Consider the following 21,200-nt stretch of genomic DNA (forward strand, 5'->3'; position numbering starts at 1 on the left):
TATTTTCCTGACCTTAGCTGGGAGGCTGTGCTTTTTCTTGGAGCATCAAGCAACAATTCTGACAAATACTGCTAAATTGCAGAGGAATTCTGCAATTAATGCGAGATGAGGAAAAATGCTTTTAGCATATTCTTAGATATTCTTTTAGCAATTCTTAGATATTTGTTTTACTAACTTACCTGTTATTTTCATTCAAGAAAATGCCAGTTGAAATGCACAAAAGGACAGGAGTGAAATTCAGCGTGTTGAAGTGGTAACCTCAGTGATTGTAGTGATGCTTTTGATGTAGCCTAGAGCTGGCTAAGAAGTTGGGACTCAAAGTGGATTACTGTACATGAAGTTTTACTGGAGCCTATTAACATTCCATGCAGAACCAACAAACTGAGTCAGACAGTCTTGTTTCATTCCTTCTTAACACAGCTCTTTTTCCACAAGCTAGCATGACGTAGATGGTTAAATGGTGGTGCCCTTTATTATTGGCTTAAAACATGCCTTCTTCTATTGCTGTTTTGAGTCCTGATTCAAGACCTTGCCTCCTCTTTGCCCTTCTTTCTGTTCAGTTAGTGATGCTGAAAACTAGAAAATTTCCTTTGGCAATGTATCATCTCCTGTTTACTTCACTGCTTGAATTTTCTGTTTTATGTTGTGCATCAGTTTCAAGTTTCTATGCACTTCCTTCTCTTGCTGCTGTTTTTAGCCACTTATCATCTTTTTATATCTATGCTGCTTGCATGTACATTGTAAGGTACTATTATCCATTAGTATGTGGGAAGAAAAAATAACTAAGTATCTGTGCATCTATCTATCTCATTTGGCATATGCTCCTGTTTCTAAGTCCAATGTATATCTGATGGTTCTGAAGACAAAATTGGGAGAGACAAGAGTGTAACTCCTTAAATCTACGCTGCTCTATTCTTTCTCCCATTGACCTTCCTGCATATGTGTAGAGTCTGTGCCTGGGAGGAGAGCCAAGGAGAAGGGAGATCACTGAGGGAAGGCACCATAAATGAGACTTCAACTGGCAGTCTAAGAACGGAACTTGTGTGAGAGTTGTGCTGCTGGTTTTCTGTTTTGTTTTTAATTCTAAAGTAGGCAAAGCACCGTATTGACTTACTGTATAGCATTCGAATAATTCAAAGAATGTAGCATTATTAGAAAACTTAAATGTTTATTGTTCATCCTTTCTCCAGATCATTGATAATAAATTCTGGATAAAAATGCTGTCAGAGTCTGCCCTTCGAGTATTTGGTGCTAGCTCTTCCCTATCCTGAAGAGCGATCACTAAGCTTTCACCTTTCTTTTCACCAGGTTTCAGTTCTTAAAAAGACCTTTGTTCCAATCCCATGACAACTTTTTCTTGACTGGACTTTGGTGGGAAAACTTACCAAGGAATTTTGGAAGGTCTTTATGCTTGTTGTCTACAGGATGTCCTTTACCAATGTGCTCGTTGACATCCTTGTAGCACTCCAGCAAGTTAATGAGGCAGATTTCTCTTTACAGAGGCCATGCTGACTCTTTCCCACCAAACAATTTATGCATGTGTTCAGTGGCTTTATTCTTTATTATGGAGCCTGTGATCTTACCAGGGATGTAAATCAGACTCACTGGTCTGTCATCCCTGTGATGATCCTCTTGAAGTCCATTTTTCAAATGGGTCTTGTACTCTGGCACAGTGGTTATAACATGTGTTGATGCACCTAAGCCTGTCATTTAATGTAATTTCACGTTTGTGTTTCTCGAACTCAAGGTGAATGCCATCTGGTCATAGTGGCATGCTAGCTCATTGACTTCCTCTGCTATAGGGTTATCCATCCCTGCTCCTTTCACACCTTGTCACCAAGTGATCCTGCCAATTCTCTAGCCGGTCTCCTGATTTTGAGCTACTTTTCAGAACTTTGCTGTCAGTTTAGCCATTCTTTACAGGATGAATCTCAGTGTTTTTTTTTTTTTTTAAGCCCTTTTAATTACCTCTTTGACCTGTCACATTTTGTTAGTTTTCCTGTTTTTTTTTTTCTAATTTGTTTGTTTATTACTTAGTGATGTATAAACAAACATGCTTCCTCTTTCCCAGTCTTTCCCCGAGCTCACTAAATGCTACTACATTCAAAGGCTTAAGACTCAAGTAACCTCTCCTGAACTAGCAGTCCCTGTGGAGGTTTTTTAACGTCTTCTGGTATCATTCCTGAAATAGTAAGCCAGCAGTTAGTGACATTGCAGTCACAGCGTGGCAACTATGTTCCTTTGGTTGAAATGTGTTTGATATAGATAAGCCGATGTTTTGCATATCCTCATATTTCTTTGTCTGTTAAGCACAAAACACTACAAAGCATCATTTTATTTCTTCAAGGTAAATTATACTTAAAAAAAGAAAAAAGAGATTATTGCAATGTTGCTCATTTTTATTTTGCGAGGACTGTATAAGCTATGCTGTTAAATCCCACTTCTGAAGCAGAGCAAATGTTCTTAAGCCAGCTGTTCAGAAATACTCTTTTAGAACAGAAGATCTTCAAACCTTGAATTTTCATGGAAGTTTGAGTTCTAGCTTGCCTATGTTCCTCTGGAGAGTTACTTATGGATTTTCGTGCCAGGGAGTTGGGATAACTTCTGCTTTCTCTCTTGCAAGGGGTTTTGTTCCTTTCTGAGAGAGTATAAAGGTGACTGCCAGCTTTTTGAAGCAGTCTTTTTGTAGTCAGTTCACTTTATCTTCTCTTTTACTTTCCTCTTCAGATGGTGGTATGGTTTTTCAAGTTTGCTTGAAAAATTAGCACTGAACAAACAAACAAAAAATTACCACCAACAAAAACAGCTAGACAGCTATTTCAATGAACTAAAGGGTTCAGCATTTTCCGCTTTGAACATGATACCGCTTCATAATTTACAGATGAATGTAAAGCTGTCAGCAAAATTAATTTTTGCACGCAGCCTGATTGAAATTTTATGTGACATTGTTTTTAGAATATAAAATACTTTAGCAAAGTGTTATTCATCTGGATTGTCAATATAAGTAAGTTTGGAGCTACAGGCAGTCTTCAGTTCCTGAGTAAGAGAGTTGCCTCTTCTGTCTCTCTCTTTTTCTTTCCGCCCCACCTCCCCAACTTGGAGAGTTGAGTACAAATGTTGCTTTGGTCTGGATGAATTTAGCCTAAGAAGCTTTTCAGAAAAATAGCACAGTAAGGGAAGGTGGTCACTGAGACACTCGCTGAAAAAAAAGAGGTGTTTTATTCTGTTATGTAGCTCATGGAATAGTTTTCAAGCTTGAAATTAGTAAAATATAGAAATATTTGCATGTACCTAGTCAGGCAACTACAGTTAAAAGCATATGGTATTGTACACAGGAAACTAAAACGATATCATGTTATACACAGATTTTATCCTAGGAATGTATGCTTATTTCAAAGTCTGTGTATGACTAAAGCTGCAGCCATGTAGATCAAGAGTAAAGACATATTCTAAAGGAACATCCATAACGTCATTTATTATTAAAATAAATACAATTTTTTTTAGAGAAAAGGGGGATGGTCAGAAGGTTAGGATAATTACCAAAATTGAGACATTGTTTAGTGAGAATAATGCTGACTGCAAATGGGAAAAGAACTATGTGCTATGAATTCAGTAGTTGACCCAAAACTGTGTAGTAATTTTCTATTTTCAGAGATGTTCTTTTATTTGACATTTTAATCTTGCATTTATCATGTGTTAGTTCCCCTAAAGCAGCTTTCAGTTGAAATGACAAGATGAGTTTTTCTACGAAAGTCCGGCTTGTCAGTATCCTACCCAATATGAGAGAGTCTGCAAGAGAACACGAGAGAAGAGAAACTATCAAAACATTTTCTCTTGGGACAGATTATTCTTCACTCTTGCTGGAAAAGCTGATTGAAACAAAGCAAAAAAGCATTTAAAACAGCACTAGAGCAATTTGTTCGACTCTTCAGACACAAGTCATTTAACATAACTGTGGAAGCAACTGCCTTAACTTTTAAAATTATTTTTATATGTTATTAGCAACAGCAGCCACTTGCATTTTTTTCCTGCAGCAGTACTGGCTTCTGTATTAGAAACTATGTTGATTTAATTTAGAGGTTTTGCTTGCACTTTAAAATAACTTTTTTTGTCATTATTTTGTCTGCTGCTGGCTCTTAAAGGATCATATGTTACTTCTGTAGCCAAGTTTTATCTGCTAGGAATTTGTCATAAAATATATTCAGTAAAAGTTCAGGGCAATAATTACAATGGCATGCAGGTATTTATATTATTGTCTACAAATACAGTGGTTATACTTTTTGTCTTCATGACTTCATTTTGCCATGGATAGCTGTTTTACCTTAAAATATGATGTATGCATGAAATAAAATTTGTACCAGCATTTTATTCTTTTTGTATTCCGATAATTCTAGTCTGTGATTTTGCTACCTCTGCAAAGAGAGTTGAAAAAAAAATCTTGTAGAACCTGATTCCTTTTAATAGGTGTTGTGCATTCCTTAGCCCAACTCTAATACCAGCTTTAGTGTCATTTCTGAAACAGAATTAAAATCAACAGGTAATATATTTCCAAGGTTGTGTGCAAGCAAGGTCTGATGCATAATTCAAAGCTAACAGCTTAACTCAGTACTCAGTTCTTTTTATTCAGCCTCTTCTGGGGGATTTGCCTGCAGAAAAGATTCCTGGGATTCCAATCCCCTGTCATCTTTACTTGTACCAGCATCTTGGGCAACCTTTTCTCCTTATAAGTTCCCCACATAGTGATCTTGAAGCAACAGTGGATTATACTGCCTGCCTTACTATTCCAAGTGTTTCAGCTTTCAAACATGACACTTCAGCATTGCTTATTGAAAACACAGCACATTCCTTCTATTAAACAAAAACTAAAAAAAAAAATAAATAATTTGCTCTTTTTTTTAGTCTAGTTTTGAAATACTATAATTTCCAAATCTTTTCTAGATTTTGTTTTCACAACTTATTTCTAGTTATAAAATGACAAAGAGTGTTTGTGTGAAATTTCATTCCCTACCATATGTTTGCAATTTGAATTGTTACTGGATGTCCACATTGCCTGGTAATGGAGAGAAGCAGGACTTTGGAAATAAAAATTTCTTCCAATTCCTGTGAAAGTGCAATTGCTTTCCTGCAAACTGTTTACCTGTGCTTTTGTGTTGCTCTCACAATTCACCAGCTCCTTTGGTTTTCGCCATTTTTTTTCTTCATAAGTTAGTTTACAGCAATTTCACTGCAAATGTACATTTAAAAAAAATATCTCTGGAAATTGAAATAAGTCATTCAAATTAGTGTTAGTCTTAAACCCATCAGGACTTAAGCACATCAGGACTGTGGAGTCCTCAGTCACTTGTGTACTTCAAGTGTGTGATCTACATTTTGTATGATGTTATATGAGTTGTAGGCAAGATGTTTGAGAGTTGTTTAAACTTGGCCATTTTAAAATGAGAGCTTCAAAAAGCACTGGCTTTTAAACTGTGACCTGGGAGCATTTGTTTTATACAGACATTGATCTTCAGTAAAATTTTAAAATATTCTATTTCAGTATATGGGGGGAATAAAGAAATTTGGATAAAATCTGTGGCAAATGCAAGAAGGGAAGTTAGGGAATTTGAGTCCACAGCTCCACTCCCATATGTATAATAACCAGATCCACGTTTTTGAGTACATGTGAAGTACTGTGCTGACAAGCATTTTTTTTTTTTTTAAGAGCACGAACAGGTTTCAAAATCATTGTAAGTAAATACAGCTGAGACATTCAAGTGTGCTACAGAAGTGTCTGATGGATCATTTAAGATTCTAAAAACCTGAAATTGAAATTTAATATTGTCTGTATGTATAAGTAGACACACCTATGGCTTTGATAATTGAGGATTAATGGCTCATTTCATCTCTACTTCGTTTTATGTTAGTTTGTACAGTAAACACATTATTCTGACGTAGCTTATAAAAGGTATTCTAGTAGGTATCCTTGTATGTTGACTTGATGTGGTTTCACTGGTGGACGATGAGATTTGCTGCCTCCTGATCCTGATGCATGAGTGTTCTGTTGTGTTACCCAACGGTATATGTAGCTAGAGGACAAAGAAACATGAGGCATCCTTGCGTCTGAATCCTGATAGTACAGCTTTTAGTTCTGAGGTGTTCTGGGCTCCCAGTCATGAACTTTAGCTTTTGCTTTGAGCATATCAAATGTGAGACAGCCATGATCTGAAAGACGGGCCACCCCAAATTAATATGATGCTGTGTCATCGTGGTAATATATTTTTGATTCACAGCACGGCAGGCTTCGTTAAAGATAAGTGTTACTGATGTAATTAATAAAAGGGCATCCTATGGAGGGATGGATTTTACTTCTTGAGTAAACACGCATGTATAAACTATTTCTTCCCTATAAACCTTTTTTTTTCTTTCCCAGCTTCAGTACTTGAAAAAAAATTATATCTTTTGCTTGTGACTCTTTTTTTCTTTTATATTTGCTTGGATCAGATTTGTAGCACATTGAATCTCTTGCTACAGGGATTGTGGCTTTTGCCGCAAGCAAGGATTAAGGAAGAACTCTCCTCTCCTCCCTGAAATGTATCAGTGCTTTCCAGAGGTGTGGTTTGCTTAGAAGCATTGCACATTGGCAGCAACTAGAGGCAGGATGATGATCAGTGTGCATCAGTGTCTGTAGCAGGCATTTTACACCCTGCACTCTGGTATCTCTTGTTTTTCTCATGTGCCGCCATCTCCTAGTTGTGTTAACCATTAGGGTTTTGGGTGGTGTATGTAGCTTCCTCTGTAGCATGTTCTTTTTCTTCAGATCACTTAAAATGTTTTAAAACAAATCTGGTATTACAAGGATCCGCCACAACTAAGACATTCTCTGTCTTTCCATTCAGATTCCTATGGCTCAGTATGTTTGCAGCTTTTGATCGTTACCTTTTAATCATTATATTACTCCAGAAAGGTCCGCAAAATCAGTTATGTATTCATGGTGATTATGAGCAGATTAGCCTAGATGATCTTGGCAGCTTTTCTCATCAATGTTCCTAGTCATTTCTGTATTGCAATCTGAAGATCATTTACATTAAAAACAAACAAAAAATACTCCTTTTTAGAACATTTTGAAAGATTATTGGTCTTAAAATAAATAAAAAGGCTACATAGCTTATCATGATCTAATGTCATCAATGACGTACTTACACTAAAGCTATCTTTTTTATTATCATTATCATTATTTTTTTCAGTAGCTGTAAAATTGTTGCCACTTCAGGAGAAGAACAGCAGAAAGACTGACTCATATTCCCCTTTTTTTTTCTTAATGTGTATGGCTGAATGAAGCATTTTAAAGGGATGTGAAAGAAAAAGGTGATCGGTGACAGCCAACATGGCTTCACTAAGGGCAGATCGTGCCTGACAAATCTGGTGGCCTTCTACAACAGGGTTACAGCGTTGGTGGAGAGGGGAAGAGCAACTGACATCATCTACCTGGACTTGTGCAAGGCACTTGACCCTGTCCCCCATGATATCCTTGTCTCTAAATTGGAGAGACATGGATTTGATGGATGGACCACTTGGTGGCTAAGGAATTGGCTGGATGGTCACATTCAAGGAGTGTATGTTACAGGAAAGCTGGGGAGGGACTCTTTGTCAGGGAGTGTAGTGGTAGGACAAGGGGGGATGATTTTAAACTAAAAAGGGGAGATTTAGATTAGAGGTTAAGAGGGAATTCTTCAGTCAAGAGGGTGGTGAGGCACTGGAATAGGCTGCCCGGAGAAGCTGTGGATGCCCCATCCGTGGCAGTGTTCAAGACCAGGTTGGACAAGGCTTTGGGCAACCTGGTCTCTAGTGGGTGGCAGGGGGATTGGAGTTAGATATCTTTAAGGTTCCTTTGCCACCCAAGCCATGCTATGATCCTGTGATTCTGTAACACGGGGCAGCTGCTGGGCTCTGCTCACAGAAGCTACCCCTGCAGCTCACTGCTACCAAAGCCTTACCACGTAAGCCCAATACTGCATTATGTCTATTTGAACTAGGTATCTAATGGATGCAGAAGTATTTGTGCTTGCCTTTTCATGAAGTTATATTATTAAAATGTGGAGATGTTAACGATTATTTAATATTATGAAATGCAAGTTCTGAACAGGTCGATACTGAACGCTTCAGCTGTGTTTTCTCTGTGAGCTTGTCTTGGATGCCTAATAATTGCTGCACAAGCAACATCGTTATTTAAGAAAGCATTTTAAAACTGTGACAAAGATGACAAATCGGAGAGAAGAAAATCTGCATGGTTCACTTAAACTGTGTGTGAGTTTTGCAAACAACTGCAACTCAGGAAAAAAGTTCTCATGGATTAAAAAAAAAGAAAACCTCACACTGATATCAGTATAGGCTATTGCATGAAGCAGGCTGTGGGATTTCTCTAATTTTTGATTTCACATGCTTGGATAGTTCAGGGTCTAAGTCTTGTAAGGGATGGAAGGGGGCAACACTTGATTGAAAGATTTCTGGTGGTAGAGAGAGTTCAACACAATCCTTAGCAAAGGATCTTAATTAATAAAGAAAACAATGAAAACAATTGTTTTCTTTTGCTTTAACGTGTATCTCCTAACTTACCAGCTATTAGATTTCATACTTTGCTTAGCTAGAGGAGTGTGATGAACTTTTTCTATTACACATGTAAAGATACACATACATGATGGGTATTCGTACAGGGAACAATCATATTGATCTTTAATTATGTCATTAGGAAGTTCAGTCCTTGTAATAGTCTGTCAGTGTTGTTTTGTGTTGTGGTAGTAGTATGCCACAAAGTGCTCCTTGATCCGGGTTTTTTATTTTACTTTTATTACAACTTGATATTGAAACAAGGTAGAAGAGGTTCAGATAAGAAAAACCATGAAAAAGTATTTACTAGTTTGATATACAGCAGTCTTGGCAGAACTGCAGGCTTATTTGTAGGTATTATTTGGCAAAAGTACTAGCAGGAGAATGATAAGCTGATTAGATAGCCTTAAGGTGCTCCTTTGAAGCATAAACAGGCGATGTGGAGGATAGCACAAAGATGCCTTTAGGGAGATGTGACACATGAAGAATGAAGGTTGGCATCAATGACAGATGTCAGATGAGAGGCTGCAACTTGGTCAGAATAATATGTTTGGAAGTCAGGTGGCAGAATTTGCTTTTAAAAAAGGAATTTCAATTTTATAGCCTGTGTTTGGCCAGTGTGTTGAAGATAAAGGTGGAACAAAAGTAAACTGTTTTGAATCTGCCTTAATATTATTTATAAGTTACTGTTGTAAATATTCAAGTTATATTCAGCCTCACTGTGAAAAACTTGGTGCTGTGCAGGAAACTTAATAAAAAGTGTTGTCTTCTCATCTTCAGAAGCAATTTCTCAAGGAATTGTTCTGACAGATGTGTTTGAAAATATTTTCAAGATTGTCTTTGTGTACTTCATGAATAATCCTGTGTGCTGTGCAAAGGAAGAAGACTGATGACATTGGACTCTGTTTTTCTTCATGGAGAGAGGGGGAACCTAGCCAAAGAGACCAAACTTACCCACAGAGGTTGTCAGAGGCACCTGCCTTTCTTAGTGGATTGTACAGAGGATTGAGGCAATTATGTTAAACAGTTTTCTTCATCTTGCTCTGATTTTCCCTGTCTCCAGTGCTCTGTTTTCTAGTGTATCACCTAAAATTAGATACCAGGGTATATAATAAGCAGCAGTGTATTGGTTTCCAGCCGGTGTAATTGCATTGTAGAGGCACTGCTCTGCCTGCCTATCTCTTTTCTGAGGTTTTATTATTCTGTTACCAATCTCTTAAACAACCTTGAAAGAACTACTGATGTTGTTTATAAAATCAATGAGTTTGCAATGTTTAGAGGGCTTCACAAAAATATCATGTGGAGAGGAAAAAGGATGCCCTGTAGCATTTAATATGACTTTGTGAGCAGCGTGTCAGCTAAGACTTGAAAAGGGGGGAAAAAATAAATCAATTTAGAATGACCATCAAGCCACAGAGAAGTGCAAGCATGTCTCAAGGTTCAGATGTTTTATACATTTTAAATTTTCTGTACGCTGTAGTTAATGTTTGTAAGTTTTAGCTTCTAATTTAACAGAGCCATTCTGTAATAATAAAAACAAAGTATATTTGTCCAGTATATTCAAAATATTTAAGATCACAGCAGTTAAATCAGTTATTTTAGAAAATTTTGTAGCTACAGTTGGCATCCCAAGGTATTTCTTGGTGGCTGTTCACTGTAAAGCAGTGCAGTTCAGTGTTAGGTGCTGGGACACTGTAGGCAGCACTTCATCCTCAGTGGGCTTGACACAGAAGTCGTGGTGCTGCCTTGTGGGCATCGCTGCCTTGTGGGCATCGTGGCCTCGTGGAAGAGAGAAGGCTTTGATCATGCTGAGTGATGTATCAGACACAGCTTTGTTCTAGTGAAGGGGCTTAGACATAGCCACTGCCCAGATTTTGAGGTAATTGGAAACTCGCATGTATTCCTTTTCCATTTCAAACATTTTTACTGTATTTGGTTCATGTTCTAATTCGCTGTGTGGGCTTTTGACTACAGAAATTAAGTGATGGATTAAGTATGCACTTGATGCAGAAAAGTAAGTTTTCCTTGTGATGAAAGTTATTCTGTAAACAAAGGTTATCCTAACCAGTAGATGATCAATATTTAATTACTTGAAGATTTCAGTGTTTAATGTACAAAACGAACATGTATAGGCAATATGTCTTGTGTGTAATTTGCAGATCTTGCAACACTTCTTGGTCTTTGAAAGTACCAGTGCTTGATATTTAAAATGCTGCCTTTTGTCAATTCTGCAAAATAAAAGTATATCAGAAAATAAGCAATTTAAACCAAACGAAACCAAAAAAATAATCCTATTTTAGAGTATCACTTCCATTTTTTCTTTTGAGGTAGTCTTTATTTATGAATAAACTTATTTGTAGTTTTGTGACCGAGAGATTTTTGAAGTTTTCTTTATAAATTTTACAAATAAAAATAAACTTTATAAGTTTTATAAATCAGTTGCCTAGCTTAATAGTAATAAAAATGAGTGTTTTAAAAACAAATTCAGTCACAATGACATACTTTTAATCTTAGTATGTTTAGGTAAGTTTGTGTCAGTTCTTGTAGCATATGGCATAATTCTAAAACGTTCCAAAAGGACAGGTTTTAAAGTCATAGTGAATACTCTCTACATATTGCAATATTTGCATACTTAAGATTTCTGAAAAATGGAAAAATATTTCAATTTTGAACACTGGAATCAATTATAAAATGGTAATTTTTTAAAGGAACATGTAGGATGTTTTCAAATTTGTTTTCCAATTATTTTTACAGGCTGATCCAAAAGAGCTGATTAAGATGGTCACGCAGCATGTTACTCAGTATGGCTATAAAGAGTGGCCTGAAGAAATTGCAACTTTGATAAATCAGTTGCATTACTACAATGAACGACTGCTGGATTTCACTCAAGCCCAGATTCTGCAAGGACTTGGCAAAGGAGTAGATGTGCAGAGGTTTACAGCAGATGGACAGTACAAGAGAGAAACAATACTAGGACTGGCAGAGTAAGTAAGATCTATTAAGTTTTCATTATTTTTAAATGGAATTAGTTTAAGCTTCAAGGCAGGAAAGCAAATTGAAAGTAGCGCTGACCTTTAGAAGCAATGATAAGTTGCAAGTTCCTTCAGATATTTACACTGTAACACTGCTACAACTGGGGCCTTTGCAATTCAACTATTCCACACTCAAACATTTGGGTTGATAACTTTTAATGGAAGATAGAACTCTAAATTCAATATTAGCAGTTAATAAACATAAAGTAAAATCAGGGATGTATGAAATCGGGGCACAGGTGGAGGTCTGTTCTCTTCCTTTCATCTTCTGTATGCCTGCCCTTGAAATCTATTAGGGTATGCACAAGAGTCAGTTTATAGTGAACTATAGCAAAACAAATTAACAAATCTCAAAACCCCAGCTTCTTGTTACTGATTTTAAACTGTAAATAAAACTATTTTATTTGTTAATAATTAAGTTAAAACTACTCTATATTACAATGTATTTTTTGTAATCACTTGGAATGACTGAAGCCTCCACTGTGCATATTGTGATATTTAGAATGTTCTCTCACCTTTAAGTTATCCAGAATAGGAGAAAAAAAAAAGGTAAGTAGGATAGTAATGTCTCTTCATTTTAAAAATACATTTTATTAACATTTTCATGCAACCGCTCTACGTTGTGAACAAATATATTGAACTCTCTATGTTTTGAAGGCAATCCCAGTTGAATTGTCACTAGACTGTCAAAGGGTTAGTAAAAATGAGACTTCATAGCATGTAGTTGAGTGGTAGTGCTGTATTAGACAGTTGCAAAGATCCAATTAATTGCTTGTTCAGCTCACAGCTTCCTTGTTTTAATCTTCTCAGTTGACTCCTAATCTGCATTTTTTGATGAAAACAATGTGCAAATTTAATATAATTGTGTAGCATATTTTTTTCTTGCTTGCGTTTGAATTATCATTAAATGGCTCATGTTTTGAATCTTTTATGAAGTGCCGTTTGCAGGAACAAAACCTGGAAGAGATGGTATCTTATTTACAAAAAAAAGCTTTGTACTAGAATGAAGAATTTGTTTGCTAAAACTACTTAACAATTTATGTCAATATTATCTTCCATATTTTGGTGTATTCTCATTAGAGCTTATTACACATTATTTATCAAACATTTAAAGATTGAGGTGCCTCACAGACTTAATCAAGGCTAGTTCTTAAGCAGTTTTCAGTTTGGGCAAAATAAAGCAAGAATGTATCTGGGCAGTAATAAAGGAAACTAGAGCAAGAGTGAATTGGAATTCCTGAGTAATCAGCTGAAGTTCCACACAGCTTTAGGCCAACCATAGTGTGTAAACTTTCCAAATTACTTTTCACCTGTGACAAGTTCCTCCCCCCCAACTCAACTGCTCTGAGGTTTTCAGCCTATCACTGCTTCTGCTTAAATATTTTAATTGGAAGCTGATTTTAATGAATATCTGTTTTTCCCTTGTCTTATGTAACTGAGCTGAAATATTTTTGTTAGATTTTTTTTTTTTTTTGTGCCTGAGTGATCTGGGTTAGAAAATTTGTGCAATTATGGTGCAATTGGAATTTCCATAATTTAGTTGGTGATTATTGGGTTCTCAGAATGATTTTGATGCATATGAAATAGGTCCCTTTCCAGAAGACTAAACCAGAATATCCTGTATAAAACCTCTTCCAATGTACTGTAGCTCTTAATAGTGGCATTAGTTTCTGAAACACTGTGTATGCTTTTGATATACTGCTCTGGTCTTTTTTCTGGTGCAGACATATCTCTTTCTTCCCGATGCTTTGCAGAACTCAAACAGCTGTAGCCTTCCATTTTGTTTTCCTCTTTCAAACATGAGACTTAAAGACTCTTAGCTTAAATCTTCATTTCGCTTCTCCTTTGTTTGTTTTTTGTTTTGTTTTAAGTCTTCTGAGGATGGATGACTGGAAATGTCAATCTCATTTCTTTTCATTATAATTGAACTCAGTCCTGGTTGTAGTGCTTTGTAGCTGACTGATGTGTACAACGATTGTGAGTGCACACGTGCATTTGTATGATACAAAAGAAGTTTAACAGAATAACACTGGGGGAAAAAAAAACAGCCCTGATTTTCCAAATGCCTTTTTCTGGGAGTTTGGAGATGATCATCAAAATTCCAGCTGAGCAGCACTGCACAGGCATATTTTCAGGTACTTCAGCAATGCATGCTAGCACACAGACGAGACACGGCTAAGAACCATTCGGAAGAGCTGCTCCTTTCTTTGCTTTCTTTTGCACCAGTCTTTGAGCTGTACTAGCTTCAGTGGGTTAATAGAAAATAATATGAGGTTAACTTCAGGCTTTCATCACTTAACAGATTGTTCTGTTAAAGGGCAGTAACACAAACAGTTTTTACTATTTGTAGTACACTTACAAAGTGTAGCTGGACACGTTCACGCTTTTTTCAGCCTGCAAAGACTAGGAATGTTTCTGGTTGTGAACTTCTAGGAAGAGCTTTGAGTATCTACATACCAATCTACTTACCAAAGACTTCAGAAGTGCTGCATCAAGTAAGTGCTGTGATGCATTGGTTCACATTGGTTGTCATTTTGTAACTTAAAGGAAAAATAATTTTTTTTCTGTAGCAAAAAGGTTAAGCAGAAACCCAACTGTTACTGAGAACCAAGGTGTATGTGGAACAGGTATTTGTCTTTGAAATATCTCTGTATTTTGATTTTATTTCAAAATTTTCCCCAAATGGACCACTGAATATAGAAAATGCAAGAAGGCACACTTCGTATATTTTTATTTAACTGTGATTTAAAACTAGTGAATTAAATCTAGTTTCTTGGTTTAAAAGAATAAGATTAACAAGAAATCATTGCTCTTCTAGTTGTAATACTTACTGTCCTGTCTCTAGGGACTTCGTGTAACTTTTCCTTGTTCTATTTCATGGCTCTTTTCTACAAGAACACTTGAAGAAAATGTATACAAGATTTCTGTTTCTTTGGCTAAGCGATACAACGTCCCCCTTTGGGAAGTTTATATGACCCATCTGGAATTTTTATTCACTGACAGTGGGTAAGTTTTGCAAATTCACATTGGATTCTATTACATGGAAATATGTCCTAATCTGAGAGAGAATGGCATTATACTGGGGGCAGATTTAGGTTTGTGTTTTCATATTTCTTGCATGTGGTGTTTTTGTAACCAGCCATGAAAATGTGCTACAAGCAAGCATAAAAATCCATGTGCATCTTACTGTTCTTGTAAATATCCTGGGACTTTGTTTCAGTGTTTAAGTTTCCAAAGCTTTGAATGTCCTTCCCACAGCTATCGAGTCCTTGATAGCAAAATATCTTTTTACTTTTACAGTCCTTTGGAATAGGTTGTGAATTGTGATAATGTTTGTTTATTTTAAAATACACTTTGGTATTTATTGACCTCTCTTCTAAATAGTAGCAAAGGAAATAACTATATTAGAGCTTCTTAGTTGTCTTAATAATCTGTGTGTATGTGTTTTTTTTTTTTATGGAAGCACTTTTCTACAAGAGTTCTTTGGAACTTTTCTAGACTACAGGATTGTGGCAGATCAGACTTGGCATTGATGGCAAGGGGGATTCTTTTCTTTTGCATTCCAGAGTTGGTTCAAGAGCCTTTTTTTTCTTTTTTCTTTTCAGACTTTAACATCTTGTCAGTAAGACAAGTACTTTTAGCAAATTGAAAGAGAAATAAACCCTTTCAATGAAAGCCTAAGCTACTAGCCTGAATAGTGCATTCAGGTGACAGTGATGTAGAGCCCCATGTGTAATATAGCAGCTCTTATCTACTGTTCTGACAGACATGATGAAATTACTTGGTTTCAAATTTTAAATTGCGAAAGCAGCTGTAGCTTGCAGCAGTACTTCTACCTCTCTTAACATTAACTATTAATTAAAAAGCATTAAAATGTTTTATAGAACATGAGGCATAAAAAACAAAGCCTGATAGATTTTGGTACATGGTCTGAGAAGGTGAAATAACATTCTCGGATTCCCTTTGCTTCCTTCAGAAAACAGAAAGGTTGTATCTTTGAAATTTTTGATGCTACTGAATGAATTAGTTCTTTAAACAAAATAGACAGTTGGGGTGTAAACCTGGCAATACTGGGGTGAATATGAAAGAACCAGATCACTTCTCTGGGTCTAAAATTCTACCGAAGGTGTTTTGCACCAGTTTTCTGTCACTTTTTGTTCTGTCCTCTGTGAGTTAGTATTCATAGAATTCTGAAATCACCGAAGTACGAAGTAACGACCTTTTCCCTAATGAAATTCAAAAAAGTCTTGAAAATTGATATATAATAGCATAATATGCTGCTGAGTATGTTTTTGTTGTATCATAATCTCATTTTAAAGTTGATTGACAGCATATGGCCATTACAGTATATTTTACTCTTGGGATTATGGCATTAATAATGCATGCCTCGTTATGCATTCATTCTGAAATGAAAAGAAGTTTATTCTAAGACTTACTGCATATTTGGTTAAAGAGATTATTTCTATAAGCCACTTTATGTACAGAGAAGCTCAAAAGAAGCACTTACATGGTTTGTATTAACTATTTCCTTGATTAGTTGGTAACAAATAAACATGTTTTTCTGTTGTGCTGTGAATTTGAACTTGATTAAAATTGCATATAATTACTGTTTTTTAATTAATTGAAAACTTAATTGTTTCTTTTGGAGGATCTGGTCAAATTTGATTGCCAAAGTGTATAAAATGCTTTTTATAATTTCAGCAACAAGAAATTTTATGTTCATCTTCCATGGATTCTATTCCACAATCTTTCTGAACAGCATAATGAACCTTTTTTGCTCTCTCCTGCATCCATCCCACTCCCTCAACAAAACAAAAGAGAAACAAAAAGCACACAGCAAAACTCTGTCAATTTAAAATTTAATATCTCAAAGTTCAAACTATAGGCTGGATGGTATGGAAGAAAAGTGTATTCAGAGCTTTCAAATCTCTTTCCTGATATAAATCAGTTTCAAGTGTCAGTTTTGTCTTACATTAAGAGTATTAAGCGTGAATGACATTTTATTTCCATTAGTAGCAGACATTTTTTCCTTAATATGGTAGAACCATTGCACTTAGCAAACAGCTAGAATCTAGAAACCTAAATTAAAGCTTACAAGGTTAGGTTTCTAGCCTGTGGGCTAAGTTCTAGCCATAAAAAATAACTCAAAAATAACTTCTGCCTTAGAAATCGAAGGTTAATTTTAAACTGAGAGAAGGTTGTCTGTAGTATTTGCTGTATGAAATTCATCTTTAAGAATGAAACTTAGACTTACTTTACTTGGATATCAAAAAGAAACACTACCTTACTTGTGGCATATATGCTGAGGGAAGAATGATGTCAAAATTCTAATTTAATCAATTGTAAAGGTAGAAAAAAATCAAATGTGATTAGAAGACATCAAATCTCAAATTGAAACATACCTACCTAAGGTGGCCTATGGCTGGATGTTGGGAAGAGTCAGTTTGATGCTCATCCATAGGTGACTTCTTTCCTTAGATTTTAGGTAAAATTTTCTGTTGAGAAATGTATAAACTCAAGATGAGACTTCATTGATATACATCCATTTTTATCCCTGTTGAGGGGGAAAAAAGGAGTGATTGCATTCAGCTGTCTTTTATGTAGTCTGTTGGAAGTGTCTGAATTCATGCTGTGAATGAACTAATGTGTTCATTTCAAAAGGGTCAAGAAAAAAATTTCCAGCAGTGAGACTGGCTGAGGTCAACCTGAGATTTGTTGGTATTTTCGTAAGTTTTCATGGATGACAATTTGAAAGGTAGCGTAATAAAACTGTCAAATTAAATATGCTAAGTATGAGTGATAGTGTCAAATAGATAAACTAGTGGGCAAGAGCCAATTTTCAGTGATGTTCTCTAAAAGAATGCACAGGTGCTCATTTACTACAGAAAATAAAATGTAATAGAATGAGAGAATGAATTGGGCTGTAAGATTTTTCTAACATCTCTCAGCCACAAGTGCTGTGTGGATATATATTTTTTAATTAATTAATTAATTTATTTATTTATTTTTATTGGTGGTGGCTTTTATTTTGTTTGGTTGCTTTTTTTTAAGCAGAAGCTTAAAATTCCTATACACATGCAGTGGATGTGTCTACTTTTACATATATCCATAATTAGGGATTTGAAATGCTGCTTTGAATCACACTTCAGTATGTGTCACCCTTAATCTGCACGTCCAAGTATACAAATAATATGATCAGGAAATGAAGGAACTCCTTAGTTTCAATTCTTCATAAACAGAAGCTATCTAAACATTTATGAATGAGTGTTTACTCTTTCAGAATCTCTTACAAAGTTGAACCTTACTACTCAAACAGAGAAAAGTATCGTTCTGTCTCCAGAAGTGTTGAACTGAAAAGGCATTAATGGCATGTTCATGCCTTTAAAGCAAAACTCTTTCTAAATGCAGATTATCTACGCTGGAAATAGAAGAAAGAGCACAAAGTCTTGGTCTTTTTGAGACTTTGAAAACAAGTCCTGAAACCTTACATGAACACATGGTTAAATATGTTTACCCAAGTATTGAAGGTAGAGATCATCAGCGGTTGCTTTATTATTTCACACTCCTTGAAAATTGTTGTTGCTCAGAATTTGTGAAGCATGCTGTGAAACCTGAAACTCACATTCGACTCCTGAAAAAATTCAAAGCAGTTGCACCAGGTAGGAGAGTTAATGCTTTTTTTCCTAGGTGTATTTATTATTCTGTTATGAGTGTTGACATGGTTATGTTTATCTAATTTATACTTCCCAGGCAATTATTATTTTTTTTTTCAATGAGCATATCAGATGCCTGCAAGCAATTTGATGGGTTAGTCATGCATTATAGGAAGAGAGAAGTTCCTTCTCTTTGTATTACCAGAAATTTAACTTAAAGTTTTTTTGCCTGCTGTGGTAGATTAAAAACAGATTTCTGCTGGTGATGCAAGTCAGAATTACTAGCAGTGATGTATAATGAATTTTTAAAGAAAAAATACAGACATCCTGGAGCATAATTTTTAAGCCTGCAAGTTCAACATTAACTGTCTAAGTCATTTGAGAATATTAGTTTATCTTTCAAAAGTCTAAGTTACATAATATATCAAGAACTTTAAGGATTTTTGTAAAGAGGGTAATTTTATTTTGTATTTTTTTCTTTGATGTTACTTTTTGCCTTTGCAGAAATACATTATTTATTCCTCTTACATTATTAGACAATACATATGAAAGAGAACTGCTGGAAAGTATTCTGAAACTTTGAATACCATTTTCAATTTGATTATAAAGTAAAGTATTGATAAGATACTATTAAGATGAGCTTTTGTAGGATTTGTTTTTTAAAAAATGGTCTCATGATTCTACATACATGATTCTATCCTTGCACATTTGAAAATCTGTGTGTTTTGTGTGTGTGTATCAGTATATGAAGTCAAAATATGTTCCAGGGACTGAGAGACCTCATATGTGAGGTCAGCATAAAATCCTGGTGTTACCTGCATGCAAACTTGTCTTCCTCCCCAGTCTGTCAATGTGCATGATTCAAAATGGAAGTGGAGCAAGAGTTTTTCTAGTTCTGACTGGATTGCACAGAAATGTGAAGAGTTTGAGTAGATTTATTTAAATAACTAAATAACTTTGAAAATAATGAATAACTTTTATTTCATTTGTCTTTTTCTCCTTCTGTCAATAGGTCTTAATTACAAAAAGCTAATAGATGAAAACGAAAACCCTCTGGGAACGCTGGAGCCCATACTTACAAGTCAAAATATCTTATCTATTTCCAAACTGGCTCCCAAAATTCCTAAAAAAGATGGCAGTATGCTGTCACCAAGCTCTCTTTATGCTGTCTGGTTACAAAAACTTTTTTGGAATGGTGATAACCATCTTATTAAAAAAATACCAGAAACTATGGATGAGTGGTTACATGCATATGATGTGTGTTCAAAGTACTTTGATAGACTTGATCCAGATGATATCATCACTTTTATTGATGAAATTACCTTTTCTTCAAAAGCTGTCACAAAGGTAAGCAGATACATTTGAAAAATTTCAAACTTCAGGTGAAGCACGGTTGATGTACTGTCAGGGAGAAATTCTCAGCAAATCTTTGCATTTTTCATTTTACAGTTTTTAAAGATAAATTCATAAAGCTATCTTCCTATAAACCTCTCTCTTCTTTTTATAACTATCACTGTATAAAATATACGTATATATATATATATATATATATATATAAAGGAGTTAGCTCTGAGGATCAGAAAGGTTTTCATGGAACTCCAAAGTCCCAGTATTGTGGTTCAGCAGAGAATAAGATACTTTTCTTATGTGTTTGTTTATTTCACTTGTGCTGATCCTAAAATTCACTGTGCTGCAGGCTTCTGTTTACTGCCAGGCTTTTGCATTCTGAATAGGATACTCCACAGAGAGGTGTTCTGGGCCACTGCATATGGTTTCTAGGCAGTGTAATAATGTAAATTATAAACTCTGTTGTAATTTCCATCTGGCTGAAAGCCTGTTATTGAAAGGATGTACTTCTGTGTCGGTAGCATATGCTACCAGATCTACAATTTCTTTTTGCCCAGTGAAACCTGTTTGTAAAGGTATTTATAACATAAAGTTACGTTAGAAATAAAGTACTATCAGCTGTCTCTTACACCTCTTCAGTGGAACCATCATTGTGATTAGGTTTTTGATCCTTTGTATCAGGTAAACAAAGACATAAAACTATCAGAGTGTGTTCAAAGGAGGGCAACAAAGAAGGTGAAAGGTCTAGAGGGGAAGGCGTATGAAGAGCAGCTAAGTCCCTTGGTTTGTTCAGCCCAGAGAAGAGGAGGCTGAGGGGAGGCCTCATGGCGGCCTGCAGCTCCCTCACGAGGGGAGTGGAGGGGCAGGCGCTGAGCTCTGCTCTCTGGGGACAGTGACAGGACCTGAGGGAACGGCATGGAGCTGGGACAGGGGAGGGTCAGGCTGGGTGTTAGGGAAAGGTTCTTCACCAAGAGAAGAACCTCTTACCTGTGCAACCTGCTCTAGCGAACCTGCTTTTGCAGGGGGGGTTGGACCCAGTCATCTCTGGAGGTCCCTTCCAACCCCTACAATTCTGTGAAGAGAGTGGTTGGACAGTGCAACAGGCTCCCCAGGGCAGTGGTCATAGCACTGAGCCTGCCAGCATTCAATAAGCATTTGCTCTCGAAAATATTGTTTGATTTTGGGGTCGTCCTGTGTGGACCTAGGAGTTGGACTTGATGATCCTTGTGGGTCCCTTCCAAACAGGGATATTCTGTGATTCTAAATATTCAGATTTGCATTCCTATCTGGAAAAACTGACAGTCATGCTGAGGTTTCAGTTGCCAGACATGAACCCTGAACTGAGTGGATAACTGTGCTCTAACGAGAAGGTAATAGTGTCTTCATGTATGATTGCTGCTAGTGACTACTTAAAACTCTTTCTGTTAATGTACCTTTCAGGAAAATTTCTCATTAACTGTGGATGAATGATGCAGGAAAGGTTGGATAGTCTCCCCTGTGCATGTGTTTTAAAATGTGTTGTTTATTTCTGTTTAGGATTCTAATACAGTTTCTCTAGTCTCTTAAGATGAGTAGGAGTAAAGGG

The 21,200-nt window shown here is 36.0% G+C and overlaps 1 protein-coding gene across 3 annotated transcripts in view; it reads left to right on the forward strand.

The window, feature by feature from the left end:
- The window catches only part of NBAS (NBAS subunit of NRZ tethering complex), a 190,318-nt gene that overhangs the window by 94,111 nt on the left and 75,007 nt on the right, over positions 1–21,200 (forward strand). For all 3 annotated transcript variants that reach the window (XM_035562547.2, XM_035562548.2, XM_035562549.2), the window contains exons 41-44: positions 11,338–11,567; positions 14,511–14,621; positions 18,024–18,274; positions 19,281–19,615. In XM_035562547.2, the coding sequence (XP_035418440.2) occupies positions 11,338–11,567; positions 14,511–14,621; positions 18,024–18,274; positions 19,281–19,615 (927 nt within the window). The remainder of the gene's footprint in view (positions 1–11,337; positions 11,568–14,510; positions 14,622–18,023; positions 18,275–19,280; positions 19,616–21,200) is intronic.

The sequence above is a fragment of the Cygnus atratus genome, chromosome 3, assembly GCF_013377495.2.
Source record: "Cygnus atratus isolate AKBS03 ecotype Queensland, Australia chromosome 3, CAtr_DNAZoo_HiC_assembly, whole genome shotgun sequence".
NCBI classification, from domain to species: Eukaryota; Metazoa; Chordata; class Aves; order Anseriformes; family Anatidae; genus Cygnus; species Cygnus atratus.